This window comes from Ylistrum balloti, unplaced genomic scaffold, assembly GCF_031769215.1.
Source record: "Ylistrum balloti isolate Yb309-2 unplaced genomic scaffold, AGI_CSIRO_Ybal_v1 Utg370458, whole genome shotgun sequence".
NCBI classification, from domain to species: domain Eukaryota; kingdom Metazoa; phylum Mollusca; class Bivalvia; order Pectinida; family Pectinidae; genus Ylistrum; species Ylistrum balloti.
In genome coordinates, this window is record NW_026782303.1 from 508,456 (window position 1) to 534,460 (window position 26,005).

The 26,005-nt window shown below is 33.2% G+C and overlaps 2 protein-coding genes across 2 annotated transcripts; both read right to left on the bottom strand.

Annotated features, from left to right (window-relative positions):
* Positions 1 to 659: 659 nt before the first annotated feature.
* LOC132555178 (enolase 4-like) lies at positions 660 to 19,508 on the bottom strand. The gene is made up of 13 exons (XM_060219532.1): positions 19,238 to 19,508; positions 18,713 to 18,757; positions 17,758 to 17,841; positions 16,547 to 16,740; positions 15,782 to 15,931; positions 6,988 to 7,156; positions 6,733 to 6,861; positions 6,159 to 6,221; positions 5,761 to 5,925; positions 3,106 to 3,231; positions 2,709 to 2,904; positions 2,224 to 2,291; positions 660 to 1,298 (listed from the first exon to the last, which is right to left on the bottom strand). The coding sequence occupies exons 1-13, from the start codon at positions 19,415 to 19,417 to the stop codon at positions 1,071 to 1,073; spliced, it is 1,797 nt and encodes a 598-aa protein (XP_060075515.1). The 5' UTR covers positions 19,418 to 19,508; the 3' UTR covers positions 660 to 1,070.
* A 5,509-nt stretch (positions 19,509 to 25,017) lies between these two features.
* On the bottom strand, positions 25,018 to 26,004 carry LOC132555187 (uncharacterized). Its single transcript, XM_060219541.1, has one exon. The coding sequence runs from the start codon at positions 26,002 to 26,004 to the stop codon at positions 25,018 to 25,020; it is 987 nt and encodes a 328-aa protein (XP_060075524.1).
* Between the last annotated feature and the right edge of the window lies 1 nt (position 26,005).

The window sequence follows — 26,005 nt, forward strand, 5'->3', positions numbered from 1 at the left end:
AAAACAACCAAACAAACAAATAAGACCAGTCTTACATGTAGATCTCTAATGACTGCATATGCTTAAAAGGATAGGTGAAAGATGCATACTTGGAAGTCTTTCAAAAACTTACCCCAAAAACTTTAAAAGAGAGTTTTGATGGAAAAAAAAGTTATGTTCAAGACATGAAAATAATGACCTCAAAATGACAATTTTCTCTGTCATCAGTCTCAAATGTCTAATCATAGTACATAAGAAAAAGGAGGGTAATGGTTGTATATGAACGGGCTTAATCAAAGCTTATGGATACTCATAACCTGGCAAAATTGATTCCTTTTCAATTAAATATGCTTCAGATCAAATTTGGTCAAAATCCAATCATTCCTATAAGAGGAATAGAATTTTCAAGAATTTGCTGTATTTACCCTATGGGTTCCACCCCTCCTATCCCAGAACCTCCTTTGGACCAGGTGAGCTCAAAATTACCTACTACTGCAAATTGATACACTTATACAAACTCCCTGCTTGATTTCTATTCAAAAGTTCAACACTGAAAACATGTATAGATTTTTTATTTGATAATGTCCTTTTTACATTTCTGTATTTATCAAATCAAATAGTTAACAATATATAAAATACAACATTAAAAATATTGATGAATTGAAAAATGTGTACTAAGATCATTAAATTTCAGAAGAGTACTATTTGTATCACAGTTTATGTGTTATGGACGGAAACCAATGAATATTCAAGCAATGAACCCTGGAGAAATAAATAATGATAAATTCCAGAATTTGTAAGAAGCTGTTCCCAGGAGCAGTCATGTTATTCACATGGATTAACATCACAGACAACTAGAGACTGTATAATTATATTCCTTCAATGAATATGCAGAAACCAGCTTGATGTTTACTTAACATCAATGAATTGTCATTCATTCAATACATGTATTGTTACAAAACTTTACTCAGAATGATATTTCAAATGTTAATATCATGACTTTCATCAATATTTCACATTCAATGATATTGTTCATGCAGTTGCCTTTTTTTTCTTTATTTTGAACTGTCCGTAATCCGGTTAAGAGCGTCTTACTTCTTACGAGGTGTAACATCCTTTTTCGCAACATCCTCCTCACCTTCTTCAGGCTCTGGGAGAGGAGGTGGGGTAATGTGAGGGAATTTAAATTCTCCTTGAGCAGCCAGTCTACCTGACATTTCCAGCATACCTTCGATCTGTAGCAGTCTGTTGATTTGAGCTGTCCTCTCCCCCCGTGCTGGGGCACCAACCTTAAGGAATCGAGCCTTTACCCCGACGGCCTGGGTAAGGGAAACAAATGGTATTTTATTTGAAAAATAAAGAAAATGTCTGTAGCTAAAAATTTTACAAACTCTTGTACAGTAATTACAGAATTGGAAATCAGTTGCTGATGATCAAAAACATTAAGAAATTATCAAACTACTGCATTTTGAAACATTTTTCAGGTTGGTATTGTTTATAGAATAGAAGTTCTTAATACACAACCAGTATTTTGACGATTGATAAATAAGTTACCACAAAGATGTTTTTTAAGAATTTCTCTCAATTAAACCAATCTAATTTTTTAATTGAACTTATTTTTTCCATGTTCTATATTGTATGTATCAAAAAGTAACAGCTCTGTTATCTAAAATCTGTTTTAAATCTTTGTTATAATTGATACAACTTTTAAGTTTGACCACAGGGCTAACCCCTAGCCATTGTTCTGTTTGCTAGGGGTTGTACCCTAAACCAAGGGTGGGATAGATGTTTTACTGGTCTACACGTCTGAGTTCTGATGCTAAATATTGGTAAATTCTAGTTTATGTACTGATTCAATGGTAATTCTAAGAAATCATAACAAGATATAACTTTTGCATGTGTTCCATTTAAGATATCTATTCTTTGAAAATAAGATATTTTCAACAAATAGACTTTTATTTAAATGTTAAAACCTAATATTGCCAGCTTTCTGTCAAGCAGACAAAACAGTTTTAATATAACCCATTAAACCCTGTGTATTTGACCATTCACAAAATTGCAAGAAAAACACCTGAAAAAGACTCATACATTAGTCTGACTCATTCTGTCGTTCTATCATTTTTTTTTATCAGTCTGAAGTCAATGATCAACTCCAGATCTATTTTATTCATTAAAAAGTTGATAGAACATAATAATAATTCAGACTGAGTCATACTACAGATCAAATTATATGAATCAACTTACAAAATCAGCCAGGAAAGTGTCTGTTGTTTCTCCATAACAACAAGACATAATCACTTGATTATCTGCATCTGTAAGATCAAAGAAGAGTACTTCACATAAATAGTATATACATGTATCATGACAATTCAGCGAAAGAGCCCAAGCCTTGTAATATGCTCACCTACATGTATATGTATTAAATTTTCAGTACAAACACCAACTCATGTAATGTCATGGACCTATATTAAGCTCAATCCCACCAGCTATTTTGATCCACACATCATTTTTAGGTCCCCTTGACTTATAGCTGATAAATACATTATTTTCACAACACATTGTATAAAGTGTCCTGATTTTCTGGAAGTATACAAGATATACTGCATCATTTCAGAAAATGTGATTTATTAGAATAGATACGATAACTACATTTGACTATCATTGAAGTTTCCCTTGACCTGATCTAACAATGGTAAAGACTACTTTTAAATCTTTTTTTTTTTTTGTACCTTGGAGTTTTTTGGCCACCTGGATAGTATCACTAACAGTATTAAGACGATCAAGACTGAGGACAATTCCACTGGTCACAAAGTCTGGGGTCAACTCCTCTTCCTTCAGTAATCCTGGCCGTGCGTATGTGTGACTGCCCACCACAAAGCACTGGTCACTGATACGGTCACTCAACCGCATCCAGTGTTCTTTTTCCTAAAAAGACAATGATATCTGTCAATGATCTTGAAAAACTCGAAAAAATCTTAGTGTGCAATGTGCTCCAACTTCTTATTCTTGTGATATGGTTAAGGGTGTAATGCTGTATCAAACAATACTTCTCTGACTTTGTGTGAGCATTACTGATATATACTTAATAACACACTGTTATCTCTATACTTATAAGCTCACACCTACCTGCTTTCTCAGAGGGTCAATGACAGCGATGACAGAAGGATACCGCCCTAGCAGCTCTACCCAGAATTCTACAACATCATCAGCGACCTTTGCCTGACCTGTGAGGAGTTCATATTTACCTTTCTCCTGTAACAGAAGTAAACAATCCAATCATCACATAATGAATTATTTCTGATCGAAAAATTATTCTGACATGAGTTTTCGAAATGGGCCTACATTACCTTTATCACACAGATTAAATCTGATATTCATCTTCATTTATAATAATTCAGATCCTTACATATTTACATTGTAGCCCGAATAATACTATATTCAATGAATGAAAGATGCACTTTCTATTTTACATAATGATAAACATCACTTTACACAGACCAGTAAGTTCTGGTACTCTACAGTGTTTAAGCCCATGGTTACTGTGTAGACTAATCATTGACAGTAACAACTGTAGTCAAGCACAAAGTAATTAACTTTACAGTTCGGTTTGAAAGGGATTTAATGCATTTGTAAAACATGCATTGATGAAAATGGAGAAAACTTTTTTGTCTGCATCTTACACCAGAAAGGATCTCATTTTTCCTTGATGATTCTGAGTTATTTGACATTCTTTATAAAACATTTTAGTTTATTTTCTTTTCAATAAGACATCACAACTGAAAATACAGTATGTAACAAAATTATTTACATCATATATCTAAAAAGAATGATTTAAAAAGTGATTATTATTCTTCCGCAATAATTAAAATGTGATTATCAAAGCAGCACAATTTTGTAATTGGCTTGAATATAAAATTGCATTAATTAAAAAGTCAAGTGTGTTATTTGATAAATCAAATATCAGAATTCTTATTAAGCTCTGTACATAATACTCCAGGCATTTGTAACAAGTGAAACATTCAGATTTTCCTTTTCAAAAAAAATCATAAAAAAACCTTTCTGTATACAAAATAAAGCAATCAAAACTATAAGAATACATTTTTTCATATATTGAAAAAAAACTGCATCGCAATAACAATGTTTGTTAATTTGCTATAAAATCAAAACAAATACAACACAAGCATATCAACAACAACACACACCTTCACAGCTTGGTCTTCCTGTAATATCAACACTTCACTCAGATAATGAAAACACAATCAGGTAAATAGTTGGCTTTACACATCAGACAATTTTACAGAAATGAAGAAGCGTTAGTTTCAATATGAACTATGGTATAACTTTTATCAAACACAAGTCACAAAACACAAACTTCATTCATGTTATGATATAAAAAGTTTGTCACACAGAATCATTTAATGGTGGGTGTTTTTTATAATTTCAAAATAAAATTTTTCATTATTTTTTACCAAATCTCACATATTTTACACTCTTTGTTATCAAAATGCCGTACCAATCTGTAAACTTTATCAATTAAGTAATTTATAACATCTCCTTTTTCTATATCAAAAGGTTATTGGAATACCTGTGCATTGTGTTGGAAGTATCACAATGTCAAAATCAAAGATATTTTTATCATCAATGATATATTTATTTCAAAAGTTTATAACACTATATATAGAAGTAATGCAACCTAAACACCTCTAGATAAAAAAAAACCTGTATTGAAAATTAAAAACATTTTTCCAAAACCAACCATGAGTAACACTACATAAGTAAGTTATTGCTTACTAGGGTTTAACTTACATTTAAGGTTAATACAAAGCAACATCACCCATGTTATGATTCTAAACAGATTTCTGATATTCAACACACAAGATATTCATGAATTTTTTTATCAATCTTGGTTAGGATTTACCTATTAATTAAGCTATCTAGTTTTACAAATCCAATAATTGAATTCTTTGATATTCAATTAATATATATATATATTTTTTATAATAAACTTCACCCAAAGAAAATCACACTGTGAAATAGCATTTAAAACCAAGTTATGATTATAGGCAGATACACACACTTTGTGAGTGAGTTACTGCCCTTTGATAAGGCAGGTGTTTGGGTGCTACCTTATGCATGTCCTGTCCGGGGAACGGAGCGGGAGGCTCTTTGCCAGTTACAGGGTCCTGTACATATACATATTGATTATGGTATTTAAGGTACTGAGGTTGAAAAGATCATACTGTGGATTTACTACAAATGAATGCATGGAAACAAAGTCCTGTACTTATCAATGTTTATCGACCTAGAGTTCAGTGTTTGTAGATAATTACTGGAATATTGTAGCTGTAATTTTAGCATAAACAAATGCTACTTAACCAGTGTCTTATATTTTAACTCACAGACATTATTTAAAGTATAATAAATGGAGTCATGGTCCTGGCTTTATGTAATATCTGTTTACAATAACATTTGTTTAAGTGAATTTTACTTCTGTGCTGTGTTTAAAACTGGTATTTTCCCAAATACTCCTGCCCAGTCGCTAATATGATATTGATTTAAAAAACATATACATTCTAATCTGCTAATATCAACAAAACATCTATCAACCTTAGTGCTACAAAAAGTAAAATTTTGTAGAAAAGCCAATCAGACAAATCGGCCCAAACTTTTAAAATGTTTTCATCCTTGGATGTCTTCAAGATAAAACAGCTAGTCAAACTAGCTAATACGTCTCTATTTCACAAAAAACAAAGCTTTTGTATAGAAATTATCTTAACTTACATAGTCAAAGATTTCATATGCTGCACAATTGATTGCTAAAAAGAAATCTTCACCGACGGTCAGTTCTGATTGGGTAATTGCTTCTTGTAGGAGATCAAGACCTTGCTCTGGTCGGTCAAATGTCGGACAAAAAGCTCCAATATCATTAGTTAACTTGGCAGCAACCTGATAAAATCAATGAGATCTCAAGTAAGTACATGTGTACTAATAAAACGTCAAAGAGAAAGTCAATAAAAATTTCTCAACAAATATCTAGATGGAATCACTTTATTCAAGAGATCACTATCTCCCTTTTGTTCCTGGAACATCATAATACCAAAAAAATTGTAATTACCGGTACATGGGTACAATTGTATTGAGAAAGTAGTGGTTCTGTTCAGTAATTAGGTCATACTTACCCCAGACTTTGTAAATAAACTTTTTCCAACATAGTTGTAGATTTTTTGTATTAGTGGCAAACTCTGCAAAACAGGACAAGAAAACTAACATCAAGCTTTAACCAAGTAACATACCAAAGTTTGCCTGCAATATGTTCAAGGGAAGGGCGGGGCATCATATAATCTTAGACACAAAGTGTAGGTCAGTGGTTTGATTATAGGAATAGCCTTCTGTATAGATATCATGATAGATATGGGTGGGCTTATTGTCAGGCATGGGCTTATTTTTTAACAATACTAGAAATAAAATTTTAGCGAAATACTATGACATGAATTATTGTGGGCAATCATTGGACTGGCTTATAATGTGTCATCAATATTTAGGGTGGTATATGAAAAGACTTTTTGATTCTAAAATTATTTGAAATAAAGCAAATTAATTTCATATATTCAATTTCATCTTTAAAACCACTGTCCTTAACCTGTGATGATTCAAATTTTAATTTTGTTATGAAAAAAATATTTGAACACCTTGTGTGAATGCTGCTTGTCTTAATCAGGTAATTTCAAAACTCTGTTGCTATGGTAACTGTACCTGTGAAAGAGGCATGCCTGGTTTAGGTACCACCATAAATTCCTTTACACAATTTGATTTTCCGAGTGCTGCTCTTCCACTCTGTATAATTGTCACCATTGGTGATGGAATTGTCATTTCAAAAGGCGCCTGCAAATATCATTGTGTAAATTAGATGATAAATCTGTATGGAATAAAACTTGTTTTTATAGATGGTGAATGTTCCCTGACAACTGTGTGTCATAACAATGACATTCACAAAATAAAGTTTCTCACCTCCGTGAATCGAAGCCCAGCAATATGTTGAAATACTGGTATCTGTTGTATATGAGCAGCAGCAACTGATGCTGCACGACTCATGGCATTAACAGCGCTAGCACCTGGCAGGAACTTTTCTGTAGGCTCCATCGGCACAGCAACTGACATCTGGCTTTTACCTCCCTTTCTGTGACCAGAAAATTGTAATTTTAACCCTGTGTTATTTTTTATTTGAATAATTTACCTTTCCATCATTTTAAAAACATTTCAAACCTTACAGCGCACCCATAATTGATATGAAAAATTCTAAAATATTTCCTATTTTGTTTTTCTTTTATATGGTTAAGCATCAATTATTTTTATCATAGCAAAGATTGAAGTACAAACTAGACATAAAACCACAATTTCAGATGAAGTCATAATATGAAATCTTTTAGATTTTGATCCTTATATTTTGAAGAAAATTCTTTGAAACGAATCTGATAAACATGTATGATGTAATTTTTTACTTAAAAGACAATATACACGTACGTTCATAAGTAAGTATCAAAATAAATAACAAACAAATGTATAAACAATGATTACTGAAAAAATGACCCCTGAAACAGTAATGCATGAATCAAAAAAGAAAATAAAACACTAAATCATTTTTTCAACAAATGTAATTCCTATTCATAAAGAGGTATACCAGTCCTTTTAGCGCATGCAAATAACTAGAAACTGTGTGAAAGCAAAAGTTACATTATGGAATACAAAATATAGTACAGTTTATAATGTGACTTTGCTCCATTTTCTAGAGAGATAAAACAAAATTTCCAAATGATTCTTATGCAGTTATCTGTTTATGTATATTCAAAATTTTACTTAATAATCCCAATCTTGCCAATATCATTTCTTTTTATTCAAATTGTCTTCACATTTTTGCACAATTAAATATACGATGTATATTTTTTCATATATAAACTCAAAAGTGATAATTTATGCAATTTTAAAATATATTGAAAAGAATGTGAATATCCAGTCTTGTATGTTTTATACATCAGAAATTGGAGCTCATTTCCCATCACAACTGGGATGGAACATACTGGACAATTTGATACACTATCAATTAAATTCATTGAAAAACACATATACCTAACTAACATTTTCTAGAATCCTGATTTTGAAAGTTACATCTTTGCAAAATAAAATCTAGCAACAGTTGAATCCTTGTAAAAGGTTCAACAAAATTATTTTGCTCAATAGTTGCCTTTTATTGTATTACTCAACAAATAATTACAGATATTATGCTAATTTCCATGCATAACAAATATTTTGCAATTCAATATTATATTGATATGTTCCACCACAATTCTGATTGGCTGAATAAATGGGTCAAAGGACAAGATGGTGTGTTATAAGAAATGCATGCAAATGATGTTCTAGTCAACCTGACAAAATAAATAACAATAAACATCAGCCTGCAGTTGACCAGTCACCAGTACCAAATTAAACCTTCATCCATACAAATAGTCAGTAGATAAAATCAAATTTTAACATAATAAACTCATCAGGTAACTACGTTCCAACGATTTTTTCAAATTTTGTAAAATCTTATTTACTACTTTCTTCAATTCAATTTTGTTATCATCTCATTACATATAAGAGTACATTTTGTAGTTCGAACAAAATTATTTTATCTTATTTCTATATATTCAGTGACACTGAACTGTATAAAATCACTGTGGGGTAAAATGTATTTAGAAATATATCTGACAAAAAAACTTTATAAGCAAGAATTCTTTCCTATAAAATGTGTTCCTGATGTCACAACTGCCTACAACTGTTTTTGTGATGTCACTTCTTTGTACAATATCATCTGTGATGTCACTTCAGCATACAACTGTTTATGTGATGTCATTGCGGTGTAAAACTGTCACCGCTGTGTACAACAGTTTCTGTGATGTCACTGCTGTGTACAACTGTTTCTGTGATGTCACTGCTGTGTACAACTGTTTCTGTGATGTCACTGCTGTGTACAACTGTCTCTGTGATGTCACTGCTGTGTACAACTGTTTCTGTGATGTCACCACTGTGTACAACAGTTTCTGTGATGTCACTGCTGTGTACAACTGTTTCTGTGATGTCACCACTGTGTACAACAGTTTCTGTGATGTCACTGCTGTGTACAACTGTTTCTGTGATGTCACTGCTGTGTACAACTATTTCTGTGATTGCACCACTTGTACAACTGTTTCTGTGATGTCAACGCTGTGTACAACTGTTTCTGTGATGTCACTGCTGTGTACAACTGTTTCTGTGATGTCACTGCTGTGTACAACTGTTTCTGTGATGTCACTGCTGTGTACAACTGTTTCTGTGAAGCCACCATTGTGTACAACTATTTCTGTGATGTCACCGCTGTGTACAACTGTTTCTGTGATGTCACTGCTGTGTACAACTGTTTCTGTGATGCCACAACTGCATACCACTGGTGCTGTTATGTTACTATTGTGTACAATTGGTTCTGTGATGTCTCTATGCCATAACTGTAAATATTTTTTGATGTTCATGAAAAATGATTTAATACCATGTTCATGTTCATCAGTTTCTGTGACACCACTCGACGTAAGATAAATCATAGAAACTAATTCTGCGTACTTTTTCCTTTGATACTTTGTATATGTTCAACAATTTCTGTGACATCACTACAGTGAAAGATAAATTACAGAAACTTACCCTTTGTACTTTTTCAGTGAGAAAATTCATAAACTAACCCTTCCCAAAATGTTTTGGTTTTAGTATTTTCTTAAACTTTTTTTTTCAAATAAATTTTTTAACCCAAACTTGAATAAAACTTATAAGCCCTTGCATGATAATGATGACAAACATAAAAAAAAGTTTCATATTTGAAAACAATGTCGTTAACAGTGTAATAAAACAAACACTATAGACTTACACAGACTTATTTCCAATGTTTTTCTCCCTTTCATTTCTTCAACAACCATTGACAAGTACTTTACTATTACATGTATAATTCTTTCAAAATTCCTGTTAAACTGGTATTATTTCATTTTCTGGAAGTTACTTAATGCACAATATTTACCATACCCATACTCTTATTATCATATGTATTTTTAAATTTAAAAAAAAAGATTTTTTTTTCTGTTTTAAATGTTACAAAATATTATGTTTTCTATTTTGAGCTTCAAGCATTATTGTTGGTGACATCTTGGCTTGTTTAAATTCCTCCATAATGTCTTTTTTATCAAATAACATGTCACCATACATTAAATATACATGAAAAATGAAGGTACCTTGAATTCTTTTCACAAATTAAAAAAAAAGAAAAAAATACACAGACTACCAAAGAAATTGCTGAAAATTACCATAGATTTTCTCAAGGAAACAATTGTCCTTTCAAACAGACTTGAAATTGAACATCGTTTACTTACTTGGTCTTATTTCCACTGTGTTTTACCCTTTCTTCTCTTCAATGACCAAATTGTGGTAGCAACGAGTAAATTTTAATAATTGGAATACAATAAGGACAACATCAAATAATTTGAATTTATTTGAAAATACAAAATCTATTATAAAACCTTTGTCTTATTATTAAAAACACCAAAAATAGCAAAACAAATTGTGGAAATGAACCTTGAAGTATAGAAAAAATTATATAAACAAAAACAAAAAAATATACAGTAGAAAAAAAAAAAACATATTTCAGGTACATCTGAACAAATGTAGACATATAAGTAAAATGGATATATTATCAAAAGCTTATTCAATAATAACAATAATTTGATATTTAAATAAATGAAAAGACAAATTAAGAGAAAAATATGAGGATAGAATTAGAATGGTTTTCAGGATATCTTAATGTGATATTTATCTAATTTGGCAGTTGCTCCTAGCATGGCTAAAACTTGATCACTATGCCAGAGATTTTTATTAAATTGTAGTTAACCAGTATATACGTTTGAAATAAAGTGTAACTAATTCCAATTCAGAACTATTTTTGGGAACCCAAATATCTTTTTCTTTTAAAAATGAGGAGTTCATGTTTTTAATAAAATATAATATAACTGGAGACAAAAATTCTTCAAGGGAGATAACTCTAGCAAGCATGATACTTCAAGATTTAGAGGATAAAAAAAAACGTTTATTCATATAGCCAATCAAATGAATACTGAACAAAAACTATTGTGACCCTTGCAAAACTTAAAGAATTATGGAATTACATGTACACTCATAAATAGATAATTAGATTATGCTAGTCTCTAAACTTTATATTAGTTGCCTTTTTTAACTCCCCCTCCCCCCCCCCCCTTTTTTTTTGCAATAACTTTTATTGACAAAAAAATACAAATACAATAGGTTCAAGATTCAGAAAATGGAAGTATAGTTGTATCATTATGCTGAAGTATGATACCAGTAAGTGATTTAGCCAGTGTATTTGAGCCTGCTGTATAGGTTCTGAGAGTGACAGAAACATGAGGTACAACGTTAAGCTTTCTATCTATCTGGTAGTAGACACAGAGGGTGATATGTGTTATCAGAGTCTTAGAGTCGCTCACTCACTTCTTTTGATCTTTTCCCCTGGAAAAAAATTGTAAGCGAGGAATTCAAAACTTAGAGTCAGGTAGATCTAAAGGTTATGGTGAAAACAACATGCACATCTGGTAGAATGAATTTCAAAAATGATACATGTGAAGCAGGGCACCACTATACATGTAAGAGGGTGATGGGATTTTAAAAAATGATTTCAACAGATTATATGATACAGGATGAAGGTTGCTGAACCCTATGACACACAATGCCCCCTGAACATTCTATTATAGTGATATTTACAAAAAAGCCTTAATATTCAGTTTTCAATATGAAAATCAGGTATGAAAAGTGTAAGGTGTTTATTTACATTTTGTTCCAAAATAGCTTCATATGCCTTCCTTAAGATACCACTTTAAAAACCTCTAAAAGACCAAAACATATTTTAGTGCCTTTATGAATGGAACTTTTGCAGGATATTGTACTTCACAATCAGTAATAAGTGTAGTTATAAAATTCTGGCAAATTGATAACATTGAAATAAAAAGGACAATCTATCATTTAAACAATAAAACAATTACTAATTCATATATAATGATATACAGGATATAGGATGTATATGTATGTATATATCAAACAATGTTAAGGTCCAGGATTAAATAAATCTGTGAACATTTACATGCAAAAAATACACAATCAAGCTAATGAATTAATCAATCAAAATATGCGTGTCTGATAATGATAAGGTTTTCTGGTCATACCATATATCACGATAAAAATTACTTGATTTCTAAAACTCTGCTACTTATAAATATTCTGCATGATTCAAAGGAAAATACCGATAATGTAGCCTTGTATAGAGACAAAATTTGAATATTGATATTTTCCATGTTCATTCCAACTTTTTTTGGAAGTTGAATATACATAAAACATGAAAAAAAAACAGCTGTGTGAAGTTAGCTCAACATACGACATTCGACATTAGACATTCAGAATTTGAATGTTTTGCCAGCTCGACATTAGACATTAGACATTCAGAATTTGAATGTTTTGCCAGCTCGACATTAGACATTAGACATTCAGAATTTGAATGTTGAATGTCTAATGTCTAGCTGGCACAACATTCAAATTCTGAATGTCTAATGTCTAAATGGCACAACATTCAAATTCTGAATGTTGAATGTCTAATGTCAGCTGGCACAACATTCAAATTCTGAATGTCTAATGTCTAATGTCGAGCTGGCAAAACATTCAAATTCTTAATGCACAACATTCAAATTCTGAATGTTGAATGTCTAATGTCGAGCTGGCACAACATTCAAATTCTGAATGTCTAATGTCTAATGTCGAGCTGGCAAAACATTCAAATTCTGAATGTTGAATGTCTAATGTCGAGCTGGCACAACATTCAAATTCTGAATGTCTAATGTCTAATGTCGAGCTGGCAAAACATTCAAATTCTGAATGTTGAATGTCTAATGTCTAGCTGGCACAACATTCAAATTCTGAATGTCTAATGTCTAATGTCGAGCTGGCACAACATTCAAATTCTGAATGTCTAATGTCTAATGTCGAGCTGGCACAACATTCACATTCTGAATGTCGAATGTCCAATGTCGATCTGGCACAACATTCAAATTCTGAATGTCTAATGTCTAATGCCGAGCTGGCACAACATTCAAATTCTGAATGTCGAATGTAAAGCTGGCACAACATTCAAATTCTGAATGTTGAATGTCTAATGTCGAGCTGGCACAACATTCAAATTCTGAATGTCTAATGTCTAATGTCGAGCTGGCACAACATTCGAATTCTGAATGTTGAATGTCGAGCTGGCACAACATTCAAATTCTAAATGTCTAATGTCTAATGTCGAGCTGGCACAACATTCAAATTCTGAATGTCTAATGTCTAATGTCGAGCTGGCACAACATTCAAATTCTGAATGTTGAATGTCTAATGTCGAGCTGGCACAATATTCAAATTCTGAATGTTGAATGTCTAATGTCGAGCTGGCACAACATTCAAATTCTGAATGTCTAATGTCTAATGTCGAGCTGGCACAACATTCAAATTCTGAATGTTGAATGTCTAATGTCTAGCTGGCACAACATTCAAATTCTGAATGTGGCACAACATTCAAATTCTGAATGTCTAATGTCTAATGTCGAGCTGGCACAACATTCAAATTCTGAATGTAGAATGTCTAATGTCGAGCTGGCACAACATTCAAATTCTGAATGTTGAATGTCTAATGTCGAGCTGGCACAACATTCAAATTCTGAATGTTGAATGTCTAATGTCGAGCTGGCACAATATTCATTCTGAATGTCTAATGTCTAATGTCGAGTTGGCACAACATTCAAATTCTGAATGTTGAATGTCTAATGTCGAGCTGGCACAACATTCAAATTCTGAATGTCTAATGTCTAATGTCGAGCTGGCAAAACATTCAAATTCTGAATGTTGTCTATTGTCTAGCTGGCACAACATTCAAATTCTGAATGTCTAATGTCTAATGTCGAGCTGGCAAAACATTCAAATTCTGAATGTTGAATGTCTAATGTCTAGCTGGCACAACATTCAAATTCTGAATGTCTAATGTCTAATGTCGAGCTGGCACAACATTCAAATTCTGAATGTCTAATGTCGAATGTCGTATGTTGAGCTAACTTCACACAGCTAAAAAAAACATGTTTCTAAATTAGTTTCTCTGAATTAGTTATAAGAAAAATAAACAATGTCAAATTAATTCTAAATCTACCTACCTAAGAAAACTGTTCATAATTATTAGTGCTTAAATATAAACTTCATAATTAATATACACCATACCCAGCTTTGTTATCATCAGAACACTTCCAAATTAAACTTCTAATGCCATCTATGTGCGTTAAAAATTACATAAACATTTAGTGTTTATCAATAACACTTACATTCAGACCTATTCATAAAAATATATCTATGCCAATTAAATCTTACCTAATATTGAAAAAAAACTTATAAAAATCCAAAACTATGTGATACTATCATGTATCATCCTCCTGTGTTATTTCATAAATAATTCATATGTGTATCTTTGCCAGGCCACCTGCTCAGATTATCTTAATCATAATTTGAAATGAGACTTTTTTTTATCTCCTGGATATAGGGAAGAAAACCTAGAAAATTCCTTATAAAACCTCTCACCGACTATGGCTTCCCATAGAAGATTTATAAGAATATATAGCAAATTAATACAGAGGTTACCTAAATCACATTGAATGTTCATTTCATATGAAACAATTTTATGAGAAAATCTTAACAAAAAATCCATTTTTACTTCATTGATGTTTACAAGACGATAAAAAAATCAGAAACACCTATCATTTTAAAACTTAACTATTTCAAAGTACAGTATACCCTTACCATGTACTTATTATCATATGTTACTGTTACATATATGGTTAAAACCACAGACAACCCTCAAATTATCAAAATTACTTCAAATATCATAACTCTAACATTAATTAATGACTGTATGAAATTAATTCCTGGTATCACATTTAGTACTTCAACAAGACAGATATATTAGTAATATTAGGCAAATTGAAAAAAAAACAAGCATCCTATCAAATTATTTTTGATTTCTACATAGATACTGGTACCCGTTTCTATACCTTTCATCACTACAGTATAGAGAGACGAAAAAGGAAAAGCAAGTTAAAACTTGTAAAACTGGTTTGATATTAAAACTAAGCTACCATAAATATATTCCATTTTTTCCTCTTCATTTGTGCTTTTTTGATAATTTTGCAAGGATAGACTAATAAATTTCTTGTATGATGAAACAACTTTGATATAATTGGATAGAGATAACTTAAGCGGTGGTAGTACAAATTGTGAAAATATCATTGTGTATACAAAAACATTGATTAATCATGATATTTATGGTAACCTGTTTTATCTTTATTTGAAATAAGCAAATGAAATATTCTGTATAATTTTCAGCTATAAGAGTTTCTAAAGAAATAGCACTATGCTATTATGCACAATTAATTTTTTATATCTTTTCCATGAATTGACTGTTATCTGATTGCTACTTGTCACCTATGGCAGTATGCAAAGAAAAGATCTTTTTAAAAAAACTTCTAGTTTTTCTATTTTCATATAAACTAGTAATACCCCAATATTGTGACACTTGATCAAAATTTTTAAGAAGATGACGACCGACCTCCTAACATTCATGCTATCCCAATAAGTGTCAATATTACCACAGCATTGGGCCCATTACATATATACATACTTGCTTGCTGACTTGGGTTGCTTCCCTTTGCTTCCACTGGCTTGACTTGCGGTCTCCACATCCTTCGTTGACCCTTCCTCTGTGGCCGCTGCTTCAGCCTCCTTTGCCAGTCTCTCTTCCTCGGCAGTCTGAAGCTCTGCATAAAACTTGCTGAAATGACCCATTTTAATAAATATATATTTCTTTTATTCCATTTTAATTATCTACCAGTTTGTATTGTTGGGCCTTATAAAGATTATCTTGATGATATAAATTCATATAGATTCATATATCTACATACTGTGCTATATGAAAATATATCACAGTAATTATTATCACTGATATCACTATGACGTAATTATGAGACTCAGTGTAATATTATTGATGACATCATAAATGTATCTATGTAAAACATCTGAAGATGAAAAGGAAAGCACTGATGGTTTAGGGCACATCTTGTTTTTTTACAGTTTATTAACTTTCACTGTCTGGTTAGTGGTCACTGACAATTTTCTTCAATTCTAGTAAATATATATATATACCCAATGTCAAATTGCCAGTATCATGAATGCTCTGACAACACACACAAACATCCATGTATATACACATTGAATATTGCTATAGTTCTGATAAATAACAGTGACAGTGCAAATGTACATGGTTCAGATGGTTTGCTTATAATCAAGATTTGAATTCTTAATTCTAATAAACTTTGGCATTCAGCCAGCCCAAAGGTCATGTTTTAACACCATCATACAACCATTTATTTATGTAGTTTAAATGTACCTGACCACATCATCCACCTCCTGTTGCTGTGCTGGGTCCAAACCGGTCAATCTGTTGTTTAGGTCGGTGTTGAGAATGTTGACTGCAGCAGTCACACTATTCTGTCGTTCTGTATCGTCAGCTTCTCTGTCCTCAGGTTTTGTGTTGTCGGGCAAGTGACTGTTGGGGGATGGACTCACCACAGTGGCACTCAGCTAAACAACAGATCAAACAGTTACAGAGAAAGATCTCACCATAATGACACTCAGCTACAGAGTCTGAATCAATTAAACTGCTACAGAGAAAGGTTTTGTCAAAGTGGCGCTCAGCTACACAATAAATTAAACAGCTACTAAGAAAAATCTCACTCAGCTACAAGACCTATTAAACAGCTACAGAGAAAGATCTCGCCACAGTGGTACTCAGCTGCAGAACCAATCAAACAGCTACAGAGAAAGATCTTAATCCACAGGCACTCAGCAACAAATTACTTCACCTACAGAGAAACAGCAATCAGTGATACCGAAAGAATAAACAGTAATACTGAGAAAATAAACCACAACAGAAAATGAATATACTATAATACAGAAACAGTGATATCAAACAACCAGACATTGACAGAGACAGAATTAGCATTGACAGAAAAAAGAAATAAGTGATAAAAAAGGATAAACAGAAATATCAATAACAGAGAAAGGCCTAACAGTGTTATAGAAAAATTAAACAGTGATAGATAAAGGGTAATGATACAGAATACACAGCTAAAAGAAACTGAGGAAAACAATAATCCCCTACCAAAATGATAAAAAGATTTTGTTTCAATTGATTATAAACATTTTCAGATTTTTTTAAAGATTTTCAGATCATCAAAGAAATAATGAATTTGTAAATATTTTATGACAAAAGAGCTCAAACAATGCATGTTTGAACTAACAATGGTGAAGGAGTCATCTCGTGTTACCATGCATTATTTGAAAGATTTGACGATGGGAAAGTCATCACAGCTATAAAATGATTGAAAAAGACACAACCATATGAATAAGCAAGTCTCCATTTTAAAGTTATCATTTAGCAACACTTAACTACAAATGTGTAGTTATTCAATTTGAACCAGTGTTCTCAAACTTGCTAGACATGCAAAGTTATTCAAGACAGCAGCACATATTCGACAACAAAATAAATACAGTATATATACAATATTAACCTATAGCAGTACCTTACACTGTACATACCCTTAAATTGTTCTTTACAGTGCAGAATACTTCTGTTTGTACAGTGGCTTGGCCTTTGCTATCATATGCTTCTCTTGCTTTAACCTAAAGAAAAAATGTCATACGACTATTACATTCAAATTTATGAAAGAATTTTTTTTTCATATATCTGGAATTTGGGCTCCAAATGTAACAGAGGTCATTATTTATTTCAATGCCCCCACTAGGATTTGAAAGCTACGACCCCTAGTTTACTAGTCTGACACTCAACTGATCGAGCTAAAGGGATGTTCTTTCTAGCAGTTTTGCAGCTACTATTTACAAAGGATACATAGTGCCCCTCCAGAAAATAACTCCTTCTCGTGTTCGTGTAATAGCGATGCTTGTGAAAGTAACACATTGTATTGTATGGGCACTATCTAACAGATGTCATTGTCTATTTCAATGCTTCTGTTATGATTCAAACCTGGGACCCATGGCTAACTAATCTGAAGCTCAGCTAATCAAGCTAAAGAGTAGTTCTCTTAGTTGAGCAGTATTTTGCGAGTAATTTACCAGTGTTACAGTTGATTACTTAAACCATCTTTGCTATTAAGCATCTTCTTATATCTTCATGTTCTTCGATCAATTCAGTTTAAGAATAATTAACACAAATTGAGTGAAAATATTAGATTATATTTTTGAAGTTTCTGACTTGATATTGAGGATATTGTCTGGAAATCATCAAATTTATGGAAATAATTCGCAAGCTTGAATCTAAAACTGATGGAGACTCCACAAATATAGAATCAAATTTGATAGTCAATCCAGCTCAAGTTCCCAGCAAAGTGAATCAAGAATTGAACTACTTTCAACTGGCATTAATGGGCATATGAATGCCAAAATGGTTAAGGCCAATTCCATAGTAGCAATGTCATACAATGGTAATATAGAATGATAAAAGGTGACAAATCTAACATTTAGTAAGCACACTTACCTTTGATATTGTAGAAGTTGTAGCAAATTTCTCAAAGTAATTTGCCTGAAAAAAAAAGAATAGTAATTATCAAATTCATTTCTTGATTGTATGTCAATATATAGACAAACAAAAAATGGTCAAAATCCTTTGGACTAGAACATATATATGTAGATGCTGTATATATGTCTAGGCAGATAAAACATCTCTACATATAGCATATGGTTTCTGCAGGCCAAGCATTACCATTTATCAAATTAAAGAGATGATATATATATATATATATATATATATATATATATATATATATTGTAGCACATGTCAATTTTACACTTGAAGATAATGTGTAGGGTTTTACTGAGACAGTCCATTGGGTTACTGTGCAGTGTACAATATATTGAATTGTAATACCCCCCCACAACCCCATCCCCTTATTTGATTTCAGTCCGTGATTCTGTGGTTATAACTTATATTTAGACAACATGTTATAATTAATATCAGAAATACCAGACATACGTCAACAATGTCCACGTACAGTCCACCTACCAAATATCCGAAAACATCGTTCGGATTGTCGTAGAACATTGTGTTAAGGACATCTTCCATTTTGTTCGGTACACCATTGTCATTGTAGTATTTCACAGCTTTCTGTTTGATCTCGTACAGCTCCCTTGGATCGCGAGCGGATGTCGTCTGGGTTGCGATCGTTGTTGGAGAAAACGCCATGATTGCTGTGGTACTAAGTGTGGTATTGTTTGAATATCTATTTGATTGTTTGAAATTGAACTGGTACTGTTGGTATACCAACTCACAGTCAAAAAAAAATCCTCGGCGCACGAGAGGAGTGTTTACAAAGCGTCCATACCTCCTTCCATTTTGGAGGTTGCCAGGGATGATTGAAGCGGTAGTTTCGTATATGATAGCAATTTACATGTATTGGTTCGTTTTACATAAAGTCAACACAGTTTTACCAGATATACTCTTGTTAGATTATAATGATTGTATTCAGAAGAAAAGACGACATATTTTTTTTAAAATCGTTCATGTTGCCAGTGAATACGAAAGTAATAGGCAGGTGCTTTTCCGGTGAGTTCGAGTGTTTATGTCGCGTTCGAACAGTATGTACTGCTAACGTGTCATTCGCATAATGTTCCTTTTTGACAAATACGGATTTTATGACAATTCCATCTGCGAGTTAAGAATGGCTAATAGAAATCATAACATAATTTGCCGAGATAAACAAAAACTAGAGTAGCGGAACTGCACTTAGTCGAGTAGGGAGTGTATATATATACTTCTGTTGCCATTTTTGTTTGTAACGCTCGAAGATGTTCGGGTTAACTAGCCTTGCGGTGTTTATAAACCATTTGCTCGAAACTACAAAACTATTTTTTAGATAAACAAAAGTAGCAATCTTAATCATTTTTAAATTGATTTTGCCAACTTTTGAGACAATTAGTTTCTGTCAACGTTTGATATTTTTTTTACGAAATCAGGGGGTCCAACTTGTTTGGAATGATGAGCGTGTAATTTGATATGATAAGCAAATAAAACGGCCGCAGAACGGCCCTTCGGAAGTCAAGGGGGAGTACAGAAACCTAGATGTCGCATGTGTGTAGAATGCTATATTCTTATGAATATCGTGTTTTGCTGATAAAATGTCTGCTGTTTCCATTCGCGGCAGACATATTTACTGTCATTTTTTCAGTGTTTTTAAGTTTAGACTTTTGAAATTATATCTTCCTGTGTAACGGGAGTGATAACAATTTCATTAATTATTTTATGTCTATTATTCACTTTCCGTTTTCTATTTTATTGATCATTGAAAAATATTAAATAAGATCCAGATGAGGAACATTAAAAAGATCATGGTAGATTTATACGAAACCATTATGGAACAGATCCCATACTATATCGAGATGATAAGATTTCCATCGAGAGCAATGTTCACTTTGGGTAAGAGATACTAAAGTAGTGATACTTTCACCATGATATTCTCCTCGTTTTGTGGGTTCATGTTGTAACTCTGATAATGCATAACAAACATCTCGTCAAAATTCTTTTTCGTTTGTTTGTTTTGAAAGTTTTATTTTATCTCGTTCAGATAGCATTTCTGCATTGCTTGGTTATATATCATTGAAAAGAAAAAACTTTGACCTCTAAATCTATCTTCTATCCTTTGGACATTGGGATATTTTAAAGGGTGATATATGTGTCATATAAAGATCCCTTTCTTCTGTACGAGCAATAATACTGTCTTTTAATTTTTTTCACTCTGAAAGTTTCATATAATATTAAAGAGATGGACAAACTTCTTTGCCTATTGTAGCTTAAGTTCAAAATTCAGTTATCCATTTCTTGCAGATTACGTGAAAATGCAATACCTATAATCTGAAGTTGGATGTTGACCGCTTAAGATTCAAATCATCTATCATATATTTTCAATTTGATTGAAATACAGATATTAATTTACCACTCCAATTCTTTTCGTTCATTATAAACGAAAAGTATTGGATTGGTAAATTAAGATCTGTATTTTAATCAGATTGCATATGTCTGTTCCTTTGAGTTCTTCTTATTTCCCAAAGAGTCTAGATTTGTCTAAGTGTACTTTTAGTACAGACAATAAAGCAAAAATCTCCCAGAATATGCACTGGTGTGTAAGTAGATTGACTAGTGTTGTCAAGTAAGAGAATGGCAACATCAGCGTGTTGTCCAAGTAAAATCTCCACATAAAATGTTACCAGATATGAGACCTTGACCCTGATCTTGACCGAGCCCTCGACCTCGATTTTGAGATTTTAACAGAGCTTCCTTCTCAACATCTCTAGAGATTGACTTCGCTGGGGATGGACACGGACCCTTATCCACTCCCTTGATCCAGGAACTTGATCTCAACGCAGACCACATTGCTGCAGATGGATTGTCCCTGTCCTTGATTTACAAGTTAATGGCTGTCATGATAGACGTGTTAAAAGTGATCAGGCTTCTTCTTTGAGAAAACTTTTACACTCTCGCAGAGCCTTAGTGCCTTCATGGCCACCAAGTTGTTTGAAACACTTGGTGAATATTGACCGATCACCCCTTGTGCAGTGGGTATCTCTCCCATCTGGTCGTGAGCGAATTTATCCACAATAAGGGCACTTCCACCCATAAGAGATGTGCTGCTCTATAACATGGCGCTCTGCAATAGACATGATTCCAAACATTATGTTCTCGGTGCATACCGTGCACTGCCAAATCGTGCTAGCGTGAACATCTCGGACATCCTGAAATAATAATAATAATAATAATTTTTGATATAAGGAAACACTCTATTTATCAGCAAAGATTTTTGCTGGGCGCATGCGTTGCCTCCGACGGTTAAAAATAATAGGAGTAGACGTAACCAATAGTACGCTGGTCTCCATGACAATCACCTTGCGGTAAATCCAACGCTGTTGCCAGAACCATTGTATCATCATTGGATAAAACCGGCAAATGGTCACGAAGGTCTGGAGAAGACACTCCAAAAATCACGGACAGGAACATTTGTCATAAATTCTTTAAAAACTGCCCTACTACTTATATAATCTACTTCCGATGGTGGTAGCAGTAATGGTATTCTCCATCCAACCTCCTCTCAACATTACCTTGACACCAACTCTGGTGAGCTACATACAGCTCTGGTTACTTGACCCCTGATGCACATTCTTTACTCGGGTAACAGTCAAACATGACATAGTTAAATCAGTCATTAGAACGACAGTGGATTGTAGTAGCAGACGATAGTCTGTGCAAATTACATAATAAACAAATGTAGACACAGGTGACTAAATACTGAAACGAAATATGGGACCAAACCTATGTTTATCGAGTCATTTTAGTTAAATGTCACAATATTCACATGGTAAACTGATAATACGTTTGCTGGTCCCTGCATTATGTAAGACTCAATTTTTCAATGATGGTTTGATATCTTAATGTTCAAGCGATGTTCCTATCATAACAATGTTAACTATATTTATTTTGCAATCATATCTACACTGTGCCTAACTTTCTATAATGTCAGGGGATTTTTATTTTCAAATTAATGTCACCGTGTCTTTTTATTTGATTTAAAAGACACTTGGAATATCGTTGACGATTGAAGAATTCTTCTAACAAATGCTAGAAAAACGGCCTTCAGGACTAATAACTAGCGTTTATTAGAATAACAAAACAGAGAAACACCACGTTCTTCTATGTAAAGTAATACTTCAAACATAGACCTCAGGCTAAACTTAAAACATTCAATTTTCATACAGCATTTTAAATGTTCATATGCAAAGCAACATATAGTACGTTGCGAAAATAATTTCCTTGTAATTTAAAACTTATTATGTTTTTAACAATAAGAGAGTAAATCAAAATCTCTCGAATTCCGGATTTCAACAAATGTTTGAGGAACAAACAAGTTGAACGGATGCATAAATGAATGTTTTATAAACATTTCTATAGAAATAGACCGTTGGATATTGTCATTGTTTGATTACACACAGCTTAGTTGTCTGGATCAGCGAGACATACACTGTGTGCACTAAATGGGGAACAGGTACGTGTATATATTGGTTCCTACGACTGAAGCTAAGAGTGTAGAGACCACTTTCTTGCAGATTCCTAGAGGTAATGATATGGTGGACAATATGTATTTTTCAAATAGTAAGTCTCTCATCCTCTCCACACATATACATAATTGGGAATTTGACAGGATTCAAAACATGTACATGCACGTGCATATTGCCAGGTATACTGTCATGGTAAGCGTCTCTTGCTTAATAGGGGAAGTTCAAAAAATAAATCGGTAGGCATACTAGTAAACTCAGATAATGTCCATTCTCTTGCCACAAAAGAATGTTTTCTATTGAAAACATGACGAAGAACGTAAATCCACCATGTCATCTACCTACTTTACTCGAATCCTGTTGAAATCTTGATTTTCAGACAGCAGACAACATTGGTATTGTGATATTGAAGGACACTATAGAATATCAAATTAACTGAAAGTACAAATATCCAGCCTGAAGAGAACAATTTTGGTAACGTCCTTTAAGTGGCTTTTATAACAGTAAAAGAGTTTAAAGAGTCTTAAGGAGAAGGTTAAAAAAATGAGAATGTTTTAACCCGCCCCCCCTCCCTTGCTGAACCTTAAGCAAGAAATAGTGACTACCATTTTTGGCGTTGTTTCTGCCAGGGGGACAGAACCAAAAGCCTTTGTCTTTGATATAGAGGCGAACTCTCAACTATAGGGAGCATTATCAATGGACACATTGGGAAGAATAAAGGGGGAAAAATAGAAAATTTAGATATCCAAACTTCAGTCTCCTCTTACGACAAGCACTGTGTATCATGAATCCGTTGAAATCACTTTTCTATGTCATGGTATGGAACAAAATCCTTGCCTTTCTCACTCAACTCAATATCGCAAAAAAGACCTTGTTCGGGAAGGAGAGATTTTTTTCCAAATCTAGTAACATCTTAAGGATATGTATCGGATAATAACTTCTTACATGCAGGACAAGACTACATACGTATAGTCAATATTGTGCCAGATGTGAATAAAACTGACAAGGAGGAACTTACTGTATCAAAAAGTCGCGGTATCAACATGACATTGTTATTATGATACTGCCATTGGTCAGTTAAATTATATTTCACTCTGTGATTGATCAATGGAGTGCAAATATATATCAAAGGTCTGACCCATTTTGTAAATGTTGATCCGGTCCTCAGCGAAACATTCCGGAAGTTGAATGTTCTTGATTTTCGATTTTAATGTTTTCTGTTTCTAGGACATCTTGCGATAAAATATTCCAATAGGCCATAACTCGCGGTGTTGAAGTAGTTGTAGGCTGTGACTTCATGTGGAAATACCTTGATAAATTTCACAATTGTGTGTCACTAACTTTAATGATTCAACAGAGGAAACCACCTATACCATATCTGCGTGGAGCCTGCTATATTCTAAGGTAGTCGATCATCATGTTTCATTCTTTCACATTAACTTTTGTGTGTGATAGATTTCACAAGTCTGCTTGCTCTCCCACGGAAAGTATAAACTATTTATTTGTTTAAGAACAATGTACTCCTCCATGCCTATCAAAATCGTTTTATTTCACTGGTTAAATATTGAACAAACAATTTATTAAAAGGTAAACGTTTTAAATAGTGTTGTTTTTTTTGAAAATATTTTAACAAAATGCCTCAGTTTTATTGAATTAACATCATAAATATATCTTGATATGATTTTATACTCATAAAATGCAACCCAGTATATGTATATTAATAAAGATCATGTAAACATCTGTTTAAAATTCAGGTAATGTCTTGTATTCGAAATATTTCTTCACGTGTTTCATCATATTTATAGCGAAAGGTCCATACTGTTCCGGAACGTGGGAGTCGCCCTTACCTGTGGCCTTGGTCATGAAGTTTACACCAATATCACCTTCAAAGTTAGGTTCCAGGAAAAACGGAAGTGAATATCTATCGACTCCAATATCTACAACACGGTGGCAAGTCGCCTTAAATCGACCACCCATCATTCGTGAAAACACGTCACCGATATTCATGACAAGACTTCCGGGGCGTGGTTCAACCTCCGTCCATTTTCCATCTGCTGTGACGATATCTAGGCCTTTGTATCCAAACGTAGACAGCAGAGTGAGAAAGTTAGTGTCGGTATGCGCAGGCGTTGTCAGCACTTTTCCGTCCTCAATTTTGGCATTTTCTGGGGGATTTCCTTCCCATGGTGGATAATGCATCAAACGGAGAGTAGAACAGGGTCTCTTGGAGAATAGATCCTCATAGGAATACTCATCAATTCCAAGACCTATGGCCGCGAGACGCAGAATTTCTAGTGATGTATCATGTAAAATTTCATAAAGATCAAGCATGAATGACTTGAATGGGAATGTTCCATCTTCTTCTGGCCACACTGATGGCTCATAAAACCAGTTCCCTGGTTTAACTTCCGGATCACCTGGTGTAATGTCCCGAGCAAACTCAAATCCTTCCTTCCGGCTTGGCTCGTTTTCGCCTACAGGGAAATATCCACGGTAAATATTTGAGTTATCAGGATTCCATATTTTTCTTTTCAGACTGTGCTTCACTTCGTTTGATCTACTGAAGAACCATTTACAGCTTTCGTACATTCTGTCAAAATCTACACCTTCGGCATTGTCAATATAAAGAAAGCCAGTATTCTCGAGACCGTGCACAACAGCAGCTGCGAGCTCCTTTCGATGTGTTTTGGATTTTGACATGTCGATAATGGGTAGTGCAAAATCAGTCATG